At 44.7% G+C, this 18817-nt stretch overlaps 1 protein-coding gene across 1 annotated transcript; it reads right to left on the bottom strand.

The window, feature by feature from the left end:
* Positions 1–9435: 9435 nt before the first annotated feature.
* LOC148537750 (myeloblastin-like) lies at positions 9436–17329 on the bottom strand. Its single transcript, XM_088460302.1, has 5 exons — positions 17235–17329; positions 15011–15164; positions 11523–11664; positions 11159–11392; positions 9436–10500 (listed from the first exon to the last, which is right to left on the bottom strand). Exons 1-5 carry the CDS (start codon positions 17287–17289, stop codon positions 10351–10353), a joined length of 735 nt encoding a protein of 244 aa, XP_088316428.1. The 5' UTR covers positions 17290–17329; the 3' UTR covers positions 9436–10350.
* Positions 17330–18817: the final 1488 nt, after the last annotated feature.

Raw genomic sequence — 18817 nt, 5'->3', positions numbered from 1 at the left:
TTTGGGGGACTGTCTGAAGGCTGCAGAGGGGTTCCCGCAACATTGCACCCCAAAACCCCAATTCTGCACTTTTTTTCCGCCTCCCATTAATAGGCGAAACTTTTCCGCCTACTACACTGCATTGACTTTCCGCCTAGGCGAAAAGTCTTTCAAATTGAATACGGGGTAGAAGTCAAACAGGCGAAAATGACGTCATCGGCAAAAAGTTTCCGCCAAAAACACGCGGAAACTGACTTTTCAACTCAAATTGAATACGGCCCTAGGTCGTTAAATGAATTGGTCGATAAGCGAAGAGCATCTGATAGGAGGGGGTGCCGGCTCTGGGCTTCCCGATCACTGCTGGCCACAGTGATCGGGACTGTGATCAGGACTGTTGAAGTCAAGGCTGACGGGCAGCCGTGCCAGGTGAAGGTGCCTGCTTAATTACAGGTCATATGGGCAGGTCGTAAGTCCAAGCAGTTGTTAAATAGGCAAGTCGTTAGGTGAGGAGCACCTGTAGGCAGGGCCGCCTAGAGGCGGGTGGGAGTGAATACTCTTTACACGGGCATGTTGGAGGGGCTCAGCAGGGACCCGGGTCCTCCTGCAGCCCCGCCCATGGAACAGAATGCGGCAGCCACTCAGGGAAGGAAGAGAATGCTGCTGCAGCAGCCTCTCAACCCATTTATGGTTTGTAAAGAGGGGACCTGGCCACATCTCCATGAGTTGGCCACACCCCCTCTCAGTACCTGGGCCTGGCAGCACTGTTGGCAACCCTGCCTGTAGGATGAATGGTTTCTTAGTGGCCTTTACACACTATTGTGTTGTAAAACTTTAACAGTACTTTTCATTTTAGACTGTAGCAAGAGCTATTTTTCATGTGCTACCATGCTATTACATTAACTTGTATTGGTAAAAGAACAATGAATTTAAAGTAGAGATGTGCACTGACCCCCATGTTTTGGTTTTATTTCTAATTCATGGACGTGTTTTGGTTTTGTCAAAACCACCCTCAAATGTTTTGGATCTGGATTTTTTTTTAAAATTGATTGAAAACAGCTAAAAACATGTTTTTGGGACCTGTTCCTACAGTATTATTAAACTCAATATTAACCTCAATGACATTAATTTCCAGTAATTTCCAGTCCATTTTGACCACCTCACAGCTCACAATATTGTTTTCAGTTTTTACCCATATGGGCGAAAGGCTTCAGTGAGATGAATGGCTAAATTAAGAGACAGAGCAGCAGCATAAACACATGGCAGTTGAAAAAGGAATATAGCACATCTACGAAACATAGTGGCATTGAAGTGGTTGACAGAATAGCAGGTTAATATAAACTATAAAATGATTTATTAATTTAAAAAAACTAGATCCGAGGTCCGAGGCTAGCACAGATAAAGGTGGAGTACTATTTAGTAGAAGTCAGGTAAAGCATTGATTGATTGATTAATTCATGCTTCAGCCAGTCAACTGGCAGAGGAGAATGGTTTTCAGACAAGAAGGACATACTGTATGTACCATTTTCCAACAAATCACATCCTATTAAAAACATCATTTCAGAGCTCTGCCAAAACCTACATGCTAGGCTACACAATGTTGCAAGAGAGTCCAGTGATGACCAGTGATACTTTCTTCTAGTCAACAAAAAACTAAAGCTGGGTACACCCTAGATGACATATTGGACGATTTGTCATTTTGAAAAGAATTGGAAAAGCATAACTTCTACATGGTCTAGTGTATACACACTTTTGCGTGTTCCCATGCATCATTCCTCACATCTTCTCTTCTGCTGTACTGCACAGCAGATGAGAACATATCTTTAACAATGTTGAGCACATTGCGCAGTGTGTACGCCCAACTGGACGACCGTCGTTCCAATCAGACCTTTAATGACGTCACCTCAAGCCACTCCCATATCCTCTGATGATCAAACGATATACGTTATATCGTTCCATCATTTGGAGGATTGCATAGTGTGTATGCACTATGGGCCTGATTCAGACCCACTCGCGAGCGGCTGTCCGCTCGCAAGTGGGTCGATGGTGTGCACTGCGCATGCGCACGACGGAGGGAGCTCCGTCATGCGCAAGCGCGAGACGCGACGAGCGAAGGACTTTCCTTCGCTCGTTGTGTCTGATCAAAGGGGGCGTGCTGTCGATGTTGATTGACAGCACGCCCCCTTTGGTGGGCGTGCCGGAGGCGTGCCTTCCAGACGGAGGCGTTCCCAAGGGAACGCCTACCGTCAGAAGCCGGCCCCACTGACATCACTAGTGATGTCAGTGGGAGTGATTTTGGCTCTGATAAAGCCAAAATCACTCCTGGCCTTGCGGTTGAGAAACTCAACCGCAGGCTTCTGCTCGCACTGGCGATGGTCGTGATGGTCAAGACCATCGCGACCATCATCCTGCACACTTGTATAGGCTGCGGGTGGTGACCCACAGCTATACGAGCGTCCAGGAGGACGCTCCATATTTATGGAGGTGGGCCCTGATTCAGAGCGAGCGCTCTGGTCAGAGCGTCCAGCTCTGAATCAGGGCCTATATCGTTTGTTCTGGGGATGAAGGGAAATCGGAACGACCATCGCGTTGTTTTCACATCGTCTAGTGTGTACAAAGTTTTAATGGTAAATTATGGCCACACTCCAACTATAAATAGCCAAAATAATACTTAATGTATATCACAAGTTAAGTGCTACTAGCATGCTCATGGCGAACATTTTGCCAATTAGAACCCAAAAAATACGTACGGAAAATGCTTTGCTAGATAATGGCTAGATCATATGTTAATAGGACAGAATCAGATAATAAAAGGTGTGTGAAACAAAACTGGCTAAGCTACAACCTGTTATGGTTTTTGGGGAGTTTTTTATTGTAACATTTTGGCACTTTGTAAGTGTGATGATATATTTGACCATGGCCTCTGAAGCAAAATGGACCGTTTCCAGGGAGTATTGCAAGCTGAGCCCGTCTAGGTGCAAATGATAATGCACTGTTACTCCGCCTCACCGTATCCCAGCCTCCCAATAATCAACGGGTGCCGGCAGGTCTCGTGGAAAGAAGAGAAAAGAGGCATTGTTTTCAAGGCGCAAACCCAGTGCTGATTGGTTGGGAGTTTTGAGCCTGGAATCGACATGTTGGAGAAAGTAGGTGAGGGAAGAGCGCTCCCTACGGCAGCAGCCTCACATGTTGTGCCACCCGTGCGCCCTTCCTCATTATGTAGTAGCTACGTCATGCAGCCAGGCGGCCAATCAGGAGCCGAACTGAGCAGAGCATGTGAGAGCACATACCACCAGTTGTGCATGAGAACAGCAGCCAGCGGTGGTCATCCCTATCCTGCTTCCCCCAGGTCACTGTGCCGGCTCTATGTTCTGGTAGTTTTCTTGACATTTTCAGGTTAGCTATACTAAAGCATTTATTATGGTTTTTGTAAAAAAAAAATTCATCAAAATGTATGCAGTTTTATTCCAAATTCTGTAATTTATTGCTGATTGAAATCCGTCGCAAAAGAATCACATTAATATCTTAATTAGTCTTTGAGATATTCAAATTCAAAGAGCGTTCCAGAAAAAGGGACTAAGCAAATTATATATATATAAGATTGCAAAATTAGATACTGTTGATGAAGGTGATACACCCACCCAATGGGCTGTCACAGTCATGTAATCTTTAGTTTAACCAGTACTGTTTGTCCACATATCTGTGGTTAAGTGGATAGTGAGTACAATGGCTTTTTGTAGGCCAAGAATTAGGAATTTTTTAATGTCCCAATACAGGCAAGGAATTGCTGTCCTAGTAGAATGGAATGGAGCTGGATTTGGTAGTGGGGACACAGGACCACAATTAACTGTCTAAAACCAGATGCACTGATGGCCGCAGATCTAATGCTAGCATAGCCTTCATGGCTTCAGTGGTCCGCTGTGCATCTGGATGGCAGCTTTCCTATTTGCTTCCTCTTATAAAGTATTGTTTCACAGTCAATTGTTATTTGAAACTGCTAGTCTTCTTAGTCCTCTTCTGGGATGAAGATTCACCCCCAACAGCAGCCGTAGATCAAAATGATTCTTCTGGGGAATCCTGGATAGAGGAGGAGTCAGCCTTCACAAATTGGATGCAGGAGGACTGCCTCCGATCATTAATGAGGAGATTGATGATGAAGGTGTTGGTGGTGGAGAATGCATGTGATGGAATCTATCCATGCTGCTGCTAGCTGATGCGAGACAGCTTCGTATTATTGTACAGGATTTTTGAGACTTTACCAAATAGTTTGCATGAACTTGCTACAAATGTCATATTAAAGAGGAGGTTCCTAGATGGTTAACGTCCCTACCTCTACTTACTTTGGCTTGACAAATATTGTCAGGATTTGGGTAAAAATAATTCCACACGAAAGAGGTGGCTTTTTTGGTCTCATGCCCAGGCATGCAGTGGACTTTTACACAAACAACATCCTCATTAGTGTCAGATGCACAAATATCCCCCTTATCCTGTTGCACTTCCACAGTAGCATCCTCAATTTTTAAGTTGTCATCTTTTACTTTTACTGCTGCTCGTCCACACTTTTGTAAAGGGTGTGGAAATGGTGTGAAATTTATAACAGTTTTGAAACCTCCAAAAGACTTCAGTGAATTGTGCAATGCATGGGTACATTTTGCGGGCCTGACCTGTACACTGATATCAAAAGGGGAAGTCTGTGATTACAGAATACAGAGACCCCTATTCCAGCAGAAAACCTGAATGGTTAGAGTCCTTTGCCCGCTGCTGGAATGGATGGCTAAGTATAGAAGGCACTATGCTTACTTAAAAGCCCCACAGCCAGATGCTCTATGTGCATTAGCAGTCCTGGCAAATTGACAGCTTGCGGTTTTTGGAAATATTGCACATGTGTAACACAAGAAAATATATATCATGATAAAGATGGAATGAGATCGGCAGAGGGTGCATTTACATAACACCTCTCTAGGGTCTCTCTTTTTAAAACAATGCAGCACCAAGATATCCTGCATCATTGCAATAAGTGCTGAGAAAAATTACACTTTGATTCAGGGCCCTCAGCAATACAAAAAAAGTTATATCTTATAGGTATGAACAGGCGCTGGAATGAGTTGTTAATACTTAGCAGCTACTGATAGACGGGATAGTCACTACCTAACACACATGAAAATACAGAAAAAAAGGGTAGCGCTAATGGATTCACTTACATGTAATACATGAAATAAATTATGGTACTGAGTACATTCAAAAATGTATTTAAATGAATTTAAAAAATCACTTTACTGTTTCCAAAGGTGGAAAACGCAGTTGACATGTGACATATAAAAACATAGGATCTCACCCACAACCTCAAGTTCGTGTTAGCCTGTTCAAATATAGCCCCAATATGGGGGACGTTGTGAATGCCTAGAGTGGTATAAATGGAGACTGTCCACTGGATATCAATCCTGGTTACTGCTAGAGGGATGTCCCTTCCAAGATGTAGTATGGTATATCAAATTGTTGGGTGGTCAAACCGGTATACGTTTGAGAAGCTGGCGGATGCAGGAATGCAGCGATCCGTCGCTGATGTTTGGGGGCCTTTACAAGAGGATAGCAGGTTGCAGGGGCCAGGATCTAGAGACAGCCTGAAACACAAGGAATAATAGCTGGAAGTATGATAAGGAGTGCAGATACTGAGGCAGTCTTGACTTGATGAACTGGCACCAGGGAGCTTGTGTGGCTGGTCTAAATGGCAAGTTCAGGGGTAGCTCACAGCTGCTGTATCAACTAATTACTCAATTGCAGATACTCAGACCAGAGTGCTGAAACACCAGAGCAGAGAGCGACACCCCATGCAGGAAAAGAGAACTGCACAAGTTGTGACGTGGTAGGCAGCATATGCACGTGTTTTGTATGGATAGTATATGCACTTGTGTTGTATGGATCGTGGATGCACCTGGTTTGTATAGATCGTGGTTGCACCTGGATTGTATAGATTGTGGATGCACCTGGTTTGTATAGATTGTGGATGCACCTGGTTTCAGGGCCGGATTAAGGATTGTGGGGGCCCCGGGGCAACTAAGTTGTGGGGGCCCAATAAAAAAAGGTAAAACACAGGATTTAGAGTGGGGATATATATATATATATATATATATATATATTATATAGATAGATAGATAAGATAGATAAATAAATTGATATATATATATATATATATATAATTATAGATAAAGATAGAGATATAGATACAGTAAAGATAGAGAGTGGTGGGAGGGGGGAGATAGAGGAAGGGACAAGGAGGGAGAGAGAGGGAGTGGGAGAGAGAAGGAAGAGAGAGAGAGGGAGGGAAGGAAGGAGAATGGGAGTGGGGGATGGAGTGAGACAGAGAGATGGGGAGGGAGACAAAGAGGGAAATAGAGGAAGAGAGGGAGAGACAGAGGAAGGGAGAGAGAGGGAGGAAGGGACAGATGGGGAGAGAGAGATGGAGGAAGGGAGCTCACACACTAACCTCTTGCAGCTGCAGCAGGCAACCCATCAACCGTTCTGATGGGGCAGGCACTTCACTGCATTAAGCCCCGCCCCCTACACGTGCACCCTTGAATCGCGGCATTGTCAACAAGGGGGCGGGGCTTCCATACAGCCACTGTCGGGTGAATCTCAGAGGCAGTGAGACTGTCACTGCTGTGATGCTGCCGGGACCAGAAGCTGGCCAGGGTGAGTGGCCAGGTTCCAGTCATTATTCTCATCAGTGTGGGGGCCCCCAAGGTGTGGGGGCCCCTGGACGACCGCCCCACTCGCCCCTCCTATAATCCGGCCCTGCCTGGTTTACATGCATGTCTTAAAAAGATGCATTTTTGTGAACACACCCTTCCTGAGCATCAAATATGTGAGGGCACTCTGCCACCCTTCTGCCTCACCAGTTGTAAATGCAGATGTGATCAAAATGCTTTTAACTACTCAATTGGCTAATACGTTTTCCAAAAATTGCTCAGAAATTGTAGTTTTTTTATGGTTGAATTAGGTCCTGAACATCTATTTATAACTCATCCAACATGATTTTATTTTTTTAAAAATTGCAATTTTTATTTTAAACACATTACTATAATTGTTATTTATAAACATTGATTTCCATTGATATATGAATTAATGTCTCCTATCAGGGTACACTGGGCGGCCTAGACTCTGGTTTGTCCCCAGCGGCTGCTCCTCTCTGCAGCCACCAGGCATACAGTGGCGGCACCGCTGGAAGTTTCATTTTCCCAGAGGCTGCCCTTCTTGCAGCTGCCAGTCTGCCCTATCACTGCAATTACTGACATGCATTGGGGGAGGATCCAGGGCCGCCATCAGGGGGGACGCCGGGCCTCAAGTCCTGGGCCCGGAAGGAGGGGAGAGAGAGGGGGGCCCAGCAGGTAGCAGCGCCGCTGCAGCAGCAGGAAGTGACGGCAGAGATAGCCTTGTCTCTGCACAATCATCAGCATAAGGGGTGATCCGGGTGTGCTCCGGACCACCCATTAGCGTAGCCGCTTGTAGAATTTGCTTCGCTCCTCCGCCTCCCCTCCGGCTCGAAACACAGCTGTGCTGTCCTTTCACTGGGTACTCCATGAAGGTGACATGATGACGTCACATTGCCGGCGTGCTATCTTTGTACCTGCTGCTGTGTAGAACTGTCTTGAAGTGCCGAGGAGGAGCAGTACACTATTATAGGGGAAGGAGGATGCCGCGGATCCGATGCAACAGCTGCATGGCCACAGTCCTAGACCCTGAAGGAGAGGAGAGGAGGAACCACCGAAAGCTAAGGTAAGTGGGTGGATTGCATTGGAATATGTTATTATTTACCCTACTGTGTGTGACAGTTTGTAGACTGTGGGCCAGGAGAGATGTGATGGGGAAAAATGAGATGAGCAATGTGTTCATTATGGCAGCATGGTCCCTGCTGACATGATCCCCATTCAGGGGCGTATCTATAATGGGTGCAGGGTGTGCGGGGAACACAGGCCACTGGGTCCAGGGGGGCCCCGCACCGCACACCCTGCACCCATAATATTACTTACCTCTCCAGAGTCCCACGTCGGCGTGGGGTCCGGCACTGTAAAATGACTGGAAAATTACCGCGGCGGCCATTTTCCCGTAGTTTGCGCATGTGCAGTACAGGGAAAATGGCCGCTGCTGCCATTTTCCCGGTGACCTGTGCATGCATTATAGACTCTGGGTACACTCTAGTGTCCAGAGTCTATAACTCCGGCGCTGGCCGCGCACAGCTCAGTGCACTGCCGGTCGCCGGGCGTAGAGGAGGGGGCCCGTGTCGGAGACTGCACATGGGTCCCCTCCTCTCTAGAAATGCCACTGTCCCCATTCAATATAAAAGGAGGTAGATGGGGGTTCACAAAAACACACTAGTAACAATGAAGGAGAAATACTGTAACAGAACTGAGCACAAACTTTTTAAACATCTGAAATCATAGGCACATAGCAGAAAATAAAGGGGGTTATTTACATAATCTAAGGATACATTTTATTTTCTGTGTTCCCCAGAAGATGTTGCCTGTGTATATGTTTAAACAAATATGTATGTAACCCCCCTCAGTGTTCCTGCCTTCACCCTCCCTGTAACCTACCGCAGTGTCCTCGCCTTCACCCTCCCTGTAACCCCCCTCAGTGTCCCCGCCCTCAACCTCCCTGTAACTCCCCTCAGTGTCCCAGCCCGCACCCTTATGGAAACCCCCCTCTAAAAATCCTGCGTTTGCCCCTGCGGGGCCCCATCTCTCTCCATACTTAAGCAGCAGTGTGGATTCTACCTGGCTGGCTGCACCAGCGCAGCCAGCTGAACGCACCACTAACCAGGTACTCCCTGACCTTGACATGCTATCCTCCCTAGTTCAGCCAGCCTTCCCTGTCCACCCCCCCCCCTGTGCCCTATGCCTCCCCACCTTGTCCAGAAACTCCTCAGACCATAATCCCATTGAGAACTTGTGGTCAATCCTCAAGAGGCGGGTGGACTAACAAAAACCCACAAACTCTGACAAACTCCAAGCATTGATTAGGCAAGAATGGGCGGCCATCAGTCAGTATGTGGCCCAGAATATGATTGACAGCATGCCAGGGCGAATTGCAGAGGTCTTGAAAAAGAAGGGTCAACACTGGAAATATTGACTCTGTGCATAAAATTAATGTAATTATCAATAAAAGCCTTTGACACTTATGAAATGCTTGTAATGTTACTTCAGTATACCATAGTAACATCTCACAAAAAGGTCTAAAAACACTGAAGCAGCAAACTTTGTAAAAACCAATACTTGTGTCATTCTCAAAGCTTTTGGCCATGGCTGTATATTTGAATGTGATAAAAGGGTCAGTTGGGAGCTGTCATAATGAACTCAGACATTCTCTATTAAAATGAAAGAAAATGACTCTTGACTGCTTTATTCTGTATGCTTTGTTAAAAAAAAAAAAAGTAAAACAGAAAAGGAACATTTATGGGTTAAATCACACTTTTCGAAAGTAGTAGTTATCTCAAATATGAATGACATGATATAGTGATAGAAAATAAGAAAAATTGAAAGCATAGCAATTAATTTGAATGCCAGTGATCTTCTGCCAGCCACTACAAGACGGTATGGTTATTACTCTACTGCTACCCATCATACATATAATGTGTTAGGCCTATTTATTTATTCGTTATTTATTCCTGTATACTTTTATAATTCTGCCACGTTTGGCAAATGTTGTTGTTCAATAACAAATTTCTTCCTTAATACCAAATACTTATTTATACCATACTTTGGCAACCAAGTAACACTGATCAATTATAATGTATATATGACATTTCCCTTTACCATTGTTACAGGTTTGAGTCATATGAAAGATGCTGAGAAACAAGTGCCTCTATCAGAGCTCAGAGAATGGGAGGCAAACCCTGCCACCATGCTATTCAGGTACAATCTATGTTTTATTGTAGCATGCAATGCACAATATTAATAGTTAATAAAGGAACAACCGTCACACTGACATCAGTCTGAGTCTGAATAGTCAATTTGCTCTCTATGCTAGAATTGATTTGGATCTATACAGACAAAGAGCTATTATACTACCAACAGCATAACAAAATAATGCTGAGACTCCCATATGATACTTCAGTACAGAGCTAAAAGAAATACATATGAAGTATACTAAGACATAGACAATACTACACTAGAAACACACAGACAAATTTGTTCTTTTAATAATAATTCATGTATACGCCATGTAAATGTTGCTAATCAGTGATATGCAATAGTCTGAAAAGCTTTAGGAGTTAATTGTTTAATTGGAGAAATAGCTAAAATAACAGTATGCATTGTAGGGAGAGAAACATGTTTTATGGGTACAATGGAAAAGTTAAGGGCAGATTCTCGTGCCCTTTCAGCTATTGATGGAGCGGTCAATGAAGTTTCGGAAAAGTGCAACACGCGAGAAGAAATCAGGAGAAACTCCACTTCCACAAGACCGGATGATGAAAGATGAAATCCCTTGAATCACCCCATTGCATACAAGTGGTCCACCAGAGTCACCCTGAAAAAAACGAGAAGACTGTATTAAGGCCAATGCTGATTTTACTTCACTTTGCGTTCAATGAAGGCTAATACCATTTTATAAAAACATTTTGTGTGGCATTAATCCACAAGGGGAGAGACATGATGATAATTCATGATCATGGTTCACTACAAAACGCATCATCATGCCCCTGGACCACCTACTTTGCTCACCCATATTCAGGAGTCTGCCAGAAATTCTGGAGGAATAGGCAAGTACTATTTTCTGCTTTGCAACCATTCAGTATGACTAATACACTTTCTTTAGTGAACTCACATTCGGCTCTGTTACTAAGCCTCCAACTTCTGTGCTATACATAATAAGACCACCACTCACACACAACACTGTCACTACTAATTTTCCAATTTGTGACACTTTCTTGCTGTGGAACCCACAGACACCTGTTAATAAATCTGATTTTACAGAATTCCCAGTATTAGTCAGAAATAGTTACAATGTGTTCCAGTGTTTATAGTAATTATGTATATGTATTTCTCTATTACAGACATTGTGAGAATACTTGAGTTTGGTAGGACCTTCAACCCGGCTGTGACTGCCCACCAGACTTCAAGTTGCTCTCTGTCCTCATTCTGAATTTCCATGGTCAATATATTTGCAATGGTTTGCCATTACTCACAAAGCATATTCCAGCCTGACGCATGAATACTCCAGTACAAATGTTGTTGGGCCGGCATAAGCCTCTGCTAGTCACAGTCACATTGAGCTCCTGCAGGCGGTCAGGAATTCGTGCATTAGTTCCCAGTCGCCCCCATCCAGAAGTGACACACGGTGTTCCAGCTGGGACTGTCTCATTGTCACGAGGCAGAGCCACTACTTGTACTCTCCCATTTAAAGATACTCTCCTATCGAGCTGCAGGCAGAACAAAAAAGGTAAATTCTAAGAATAGAATTATAGGTAAATTATAAGAATAGGGAAGCCTACGCAGCACAGTTATCTCTCAGACAGTACAAGACATGACTATTTTTGTCAGTGTTCTCACCTTTAATATCAGGATATCATTTTCCAGTGTCTGTGGATTAAAACCATTCTCAAAGACTTGGGAGATTCTATAGGTTTGTTTGGATGCCTCGTTGGTAAGAAGAGAATGAGCCCCCAATACCACAGTCACTGTAGATGGATTCCTAATTGTAAGAGGGAGTAGCATGCTAAGTAAAAGGTTGCCCTGATAAAGTGGTACAAATAAATTACGCACATGTGCTGGAATGTAACATATGCATCATTCACAGTCTATATTGCAATAGTCTCAATGGACAATAGTAAAAGTGAAATTGTTTTGGTGTAGCTGTTGTGTTGTTTGCGGCACAGTGGCAGACTCAGGAATTCTAGAGGGAGGTTTCCAAATGCTTGATTTTAGAGTGAGTGTGGCCAGTCCATGAAGAGGGCAGAATTAGTACTTATCAGTGGCGGAACTCCCGGAGACAATGGAGTCATTTGCTGCCGGGCGTCAGCCCTGAAGTGGGCACCTGGCTCCATTGTCCCCGGGAGCTGCATGGAGAAGGAGCGCCGCTGATCGGCGCTCCACCTCCATTGGCGTAACTACGGAGGGTGCAAGGGGTGCAGTCGCACCCCTGCACCCTCCATTTGCCGGGCGCCCGCTGAATGTGTTACCAGCGGGCGCCCGGCTCCTATCCTCCTGGCGGCAGCCGGAGGACGGAGCTCCCTCCGTCTTCCGGGTCCCGCAGTGTACTATGGGAGTGACGTCATAACGCCATAGTGCCGAGGAGCGGACGCCGGGGACGGAGCTCAGGAGTGAGCTCCGTCTTCCGGGTCCTGCAGTGCACTATGGGAGTGACGTAATGACGTCACTCCCATAGTGCCGAGGAACAGACACCAGGGATGGATGGCAGCAGCACTGGAGCGGGGATAAAGGTAAGTGTTTGTTTTTTGTTTTTTTGTGTGCGCGCGCGGTGGGGGCCATCACTACTGGGGGCAACTACAGGGGCCTACTACTGGGGGCAACTACAGGGGCCTACTACTGGGGGCAACTACAAGGGCTCACTACTGGGGGCAACTACTGGGGGCAACTACAGGGGCTCACTGCTGGGGGCAACTACAGGGGCCTCACTACTGGGGGTAACTACAGGGGACTCACTGCTGGGGGCAACTACAGGGGCTCACTACTGGGTGCAACTACAGGGGCCTACTACTGGCAACTACAGGGGCCAACTACTGGGGGCAACTACAGGGGCTCACTACTGGGAGCAACTACAGGGGCCTCACTACTGGGGGTAACTACAGAGGCCTCACTGCAGGGGACTCACTACTGGGGGCAACTACAGGGTGCTCACTACTGGGGGCAACTACAGGGTGCTCACTACTGGGGGCAACTACAGGGTGCTCACTACTGGGGCAACTACAGGGGCCTCACTACTGGGGGCAACTACAGGGGTCTCACTACTGGGGGCAACTACAGGGGCCCCACTACTGGGGGCAACTACAAGGGGCCTCACAACTGGGGGCAACTACCGGGGGCTCACTACTGGGGGCAACTACAAGGGGCCTCACTACTGGGGGCAACTATCGGGGGCTCACTACTGGATGTACTGCATAGGCGGACCACTACTGGGGGCATTATATAAAAGGAACTACATAAGGGTGGCGGCGGCATTTGGGGCTGGCATAGGTGCTGGGGGGTGGTACATTTTAGTTTGGGGGGGGGGAACCAACATTTATCTTACCTCCGGGCACCTGGGATGAAGTTACTCCACTGGTACTTATCCAGCTTTAATATGTTACATTCAAAGTATATTGTGTTGCATAATTCCAGCATATACAGGACCAGCGATCACAGTAAGCCATTAGATGCGGCAGTAGGTCCATCCTGTCTGAGCAGAATGTTTTTCTTCAGATGTGGGCATCATTCCAGAGTATGGGAGCAAGTCCGGTAGTGTGGGGGAGCGGCAGAAGAACCTAGAACTGCCCATGACATGTATATGTACATATTGGTCTCCAAATGTACTGGATAGTGTATTATTATACAGTTTTGATAAATAACCCTATTGATGGTCTATAGCATTGCACACCTAACAGTGCATGTTTTCCACATGTCCTAGTTGGTGCACAGGTATATTTACTACTAGCTGACACATTTTAAAAGATCCTCAGGTAGTGCTAATCATTTCATTTGTGATACTGAGAAGAACATGCAGTGCTAGTAACATTCTATTATATTACTATTTCTATTGTGGTCATGGTGTGTGCTTGGGAGGGGGTTTCCAGGCAGACGGAAACCCCCCTGCATATGCCTATGTGTGGTATGGCTGTTGTGTGATGTGCTGCTGTGGTACAGCTGCTGTGTGATGTGCTTCTGTGTGGTGTGTTGCCGTGGTATAGCTGCTGTGTGATGTGCTGTTGTGGTATAGCTGCTGTGTGATGTGCTGCTGTGGTACAGCTGCTGTGTGATGTGCTTCTGTGTGGTCTGTTGCCGTGGTATAGCTGCTGTGTGATGTGCTGTTGTGGTATAGCTGCTGTGTGATGTGCTTCTGTGTGGTGTGCTGCCATGGTATAGCTGCTGTGTGATGTGCTGTTGTGGTATAGCTGCTGTGTGATGTGCTGCTGTGGTATAGCTGCTGTGTGGTGTGCTGCTGTGGTATAGCTGCAGTGTGGTGTGCTGCTGTGGTATAGCTGTTGTGTGGTGTGCTGCTGTGGTATATCTGCAGTGTGGTGTGCTGCTGTGGTATAGCTGTTGTGTGATGTGCTGCTGTGGTATAGCTGCTGTGTGGTGTGCTGCTGTGGTATAGCTGCAGTGTGATGTGCTGTTGTGGTATAGCTGCTGTGTGATGTGCTGCTGTGGTATAGCTGCTGTGTGGTGTGCTGCTGTGGTATAGCTGCAGTGTGGTGTGCTGCTGTGGTATAGCTGTTGTGTGGTATAGCTGCTGTGATATAGCTGCAGTGTGGTGTGCTGCTGTGGTATAGCTGCAGTGTGGTGTGCTGCTGTGGTATAGCTGCTGTGTGGTATAGCTGCTGTGATATAGCTGCAGTGCGGTGTGCTGCTTTGGTATAGCTGCAGTGTGGTGTGCTGCTGTGGTATAGCTGCTGTGGTATAGCTGCTGTGATATAGCTGCAGTGTGGTGTGCTGCTGTGATATAGCTGCAGTGTGGTGTGCTGCTGTGGTATAGCTGCTGTGTGGTATAGCTGCTGTGATATAGCTGCAGTGTGGTGTGCTGCTGTGATATAGCTGCAGTGTGGTGTGCTGCTGTGGTATAGCTGCTGTGATATAGCTGCAGTGCGGTGTGCTGCTTTGGTATAGCTGCAGTGTGGTGTGCTGCTGTGGTATAGCTGCAGTGTGGTGTGCTGCTGTGGTATAGCTGCTGTGATATAGCTGCAGTGCGGTGTGCTGCTTTGGTATAGCTGCAGTGTGGTGTGCTGCTGTGGTATAGCTGCTGAACTGACATCTAACCAATAAGTGCTCACACAGTGATGTAATCCATTAATACAGACTATGCCCTTCCCAATGGAATTACTTACAGTTCTGACAAGCAATGTGCAGCAGTCATTAGGAATTGAGGGGCGATTAGTGATCCCCCACAGAAATGCTGACGTCTTAACTGTAGAGAGGCAATGTATGGGTGAGAGTTGGGGGTGGCCTCTCTGCCTCCAACAATTTCAGTTTTGAATGAATCTGAGGAAAGGATTGTTATATTTATAATGAATATATGTATATTTAGCATGAACAAATTAATATACAATCATTACAATATTATAGTATATTAGATTATATATATTTGACTATATGTTAATTATAGTATACATAGATTAAATTAAAGAATGGTATTTTAAACTATAAACTGTTTTGAAGCAGCACTCTATCGCTGTTTCCCCTCTATATTTTTGGAATTGTTCATGGTGTAGCAAAACCCTATAAAAGGCTGCAGGAGAATGGGATGTGAAAATGTTTAGTTTACAATCTAAAACACAAGGTCTTTTGGGATTATTTTGCTTCTGAATGGTCATTTCATTTGTCATTTCAAATTAGACTACTGCAGTAAATAAAATTCCCAATGGGTTTATAAAGTGGTAAACAAAGGATATGGAGATGTTTTCATTTCATTACAGTGTATATGGTAAATATGACTCACATGTATTAGTAACAATGCTAAGACACTATTCTCTCTTATAAACATGGACTTTTATTATAAAATATTGTGTCAATGTCAATTTGGATTTCTTGCTATTGTGGGGTGAAGGATTTGTACACCTGACAGAAATACTGTTGTTTTTCAGTAGGACATTTCTCAAGCCTCCAATCGTGGTAACAGTATTTTTGCACAGACATCAAATTCTAAATGAGGCCATATAGCAAATAATGGTGAATCATTTACAAACTATGGATGAAACAGAGCACTGGATTCTATTTATATTCTATTAATAATCAGACGTCATAGGCTTTTCTACCACTGCTATGCAGAATATACATAACTGTCCTTTGCTCCAAGTACTGAAAACCCAATAACAACCCTAAATGGCTGTCTAGCTGAGCTCAAGGAGTGGATGAGTGACTGAATACTGATAAAACAGAGGTCCTTATGATAGGAGTTCACCATCAGTGGACAAGACTGCAGTATAGCCAACTAACTGGACTTATGCTTGGGGCTTCAGGATTACAAAACACTGAACATGTGCGGAATCTTGGTGTTGTCCGGGATGGTGACTTGACACTTAAACATCAGTTATCAGTCACAATCAAATCCTCATTCTTTCATTTGAGGAACATATCCAATACCCTCTACCTGGGTCTTTCAGTAAACAAATTGCACCGCTTGCAGCTGATACAAAATACAGCTGCCAGGCTATTAACCAACTAGCCCCGTTCCAGCCACATAAGACCCATTCTCTACTCCCTTCACTGGCTGCCTGTAAGATGGCGAATCGTTTTCAATATTGGCTACTGATTTTCAAGGCCCTACATAAACAGAATCCAAGGTACCTGAAGCATCTTCTGATTCCTTACTGTCCCGCTCACTTACTACAATCTGTAGATGAAGGACTATTAGTAGTATGTAGAATTGCTCTGAATTGATCTGGGGGTCGAGCTTTTAGATTTGCGGCTCCGACTCGCTTCCCTGCACAGTTCGAGATGCTTCCACTCTAGGAATCTTCAAAAACAGACTCAAGACTCACCTGTTTACCCAAGCATCTCACTAATGTCCCTTCACTAATGTTTCTCTTTGAGTCCCACTGGTAGAAAATGCTATATAAATAACATTATTATTATTAAATCAATTCATATTTTAAATCCATTTTGTATATGACATAACAATTATGTTTAGCAATTACATTAAACTTTTTCTCAATCACCTGTATAAAGTTTAACTTGAAAAGAAAAAAACTTTATGGATACATTATATTCTTTTTTTTTCAAGGTAATGTTCAGTTAGAATTCATAGCAATATACTTATTCCCCCCTACACCTCTTCAGGACAACAATACAGAGATTTATATTTTATTTAAACTCTCCTAGGTGGAGATGTACAGAGCTTACACATTGGTAATCTCCCTGCGCCCATCCTGCAAGGTAATGGATGTTTCGTAGAAGCGCAATGCCCTGCATCCCTACAATCTCTCTTATATACTATAATGTGCTATATTACATGTCACATTACAGTGCTATGCTGTATAGAAATCCTCCCAAATACACAAATTAAATTCTTCATATACTAATTGAATTTTTATTATGCACAATAATACTCACCTGCATTCACCTGCCATACCAACATAAGGGTCCCTAGTGAAAGCAGATGGTCCATGTTATCCACTGGTCTGCATTGCTGCACTCATATCCTGCACATTTATAGTTGTTAAACAACCGCTTAAATTACACAACCAACTGTTATTTCTAACCCACAATGAGAAAGTTGCAACTGCATAAGTGTCAAGAAAAGGGGAATAAAGTATGAGGAAAAGAGTGAACACAAAAGTGAAGTATATGAAATAGTGTTGCCCAAATTCATTTTCTAATAAAAGAGTTAAGGTTTTGTGGCAAAGTTTGAATTTTTGTATAGTTTCTCCCTTCTTACATTATTCTATAATCATTATTCAAGGGGCAAAAAATATATTTTTGGTCTAGCAACTAGTAACCATCGTTCTAGACTAGTGAATCATCAGCTATCTCTGCTCAACCAATTTTCTTCACTTCATTTTGAAACACAGGCCAAATAACCAGCAATGATAAAGCTGAGTTTGTATCACAGTATTTCACAACTAAAGAAAGTCAGTTATGGCCACTATTTCCCTCCGTCGCCCTCTCCAGCTCCCAAGGTTACTATAACTAAGTGCCACCTTGATGCCCTCTGCTTTGCAATTTTAATCACCTCCCTGGACACCCTACTCTCACACCTCTCCTACCCTGATCAAACTGTCTCAATTTACAATTCCACACTCTCCTCTGCTGCTTGCTTCCACCTTGCTCATCTCTTTAACCTTACTCTCTCAGTCCCCTCTGCCTTCATAAATGTGAGAGGATACTCTACCACAGACTTACCACTTTACTTACTGACCACTCTCTTCTCGACACTCTTCAGTCTGGGTTTTGCCTCCCCCACTCCACAGAAACCGACCTCGTTAGGGTCACCAGTGATCTTGTCACTGCCAAATCTAAAGGTAATTCTCTCTCCTCATCCTCTTTGATGTGTCTTCTGCTTTTCACAGTTGACCACCCTCTACTCCCTCATAGCCTTCATTACATAGGCCTCCATGACTGTCTTCTCTTGATTCTCCTATTATTCTCCAACTGATCCTTCTTAATCTCTACCTCCAACTCCACCTCCCCCTCATTCTCTTTACCTGTTAGTGTCCTCCAAACGTCTGTCCATGGACCTCTTCTCTTCTACCTCTACACCGTGGAAAAATCATCCAACACCTTCGGTCTCCAATACCATCTTTACATTGATGCCCCCCAAAACCCCTGCTGTGCCTTCCTCCTCCTCTAGAACGCTCAACCTCATTAAGTCAGGCTTTATTCCACTGTTCCTAGCTTTAAACATTGCCTGAAGATACACAGTTATACTCAAGCTTACCACCACTACTCTTAACTCCTCTCTCATTCTCTCATCCTACTCGCTTTGTTTTCTTCTTAGTTCACCCTGTTTATCCCCCTTTTAGAATTTCATTTTTCGACAGGACCCTCTTGTACCTTCCCCTGCAGTGTATTTACCACCAGTGCTCCTTTTGTCTCCTTCACCCCTTCAGCAACTCTAACACTGTCTGATCACCCATACGATGGGTACAGAATCACTGAGCGCTATTGTGCCTTCCCCTGCAACTCACAACTGCCTG

This window comes from Taudactylus pleione, unplaced genomic scaffold, assembly GCF_031769625.1.
Source record: "Taudactylus pleione unplaced genomic scaffold, aTauple2 ptg000044l, whole genome shotgun sequence".
NCBI classification, from domain to species: domain Eukaryota; kingdom Metazoa; phylum Chordata; class Amphibia; order Anura; family Myobatrachidae; genus Taudactylus; species Taudactylus pleione.
Note: the sequence above shows the minus strand (reverse complement) of the source record. Positions and strands in the feature narration are given on the sequence as shown.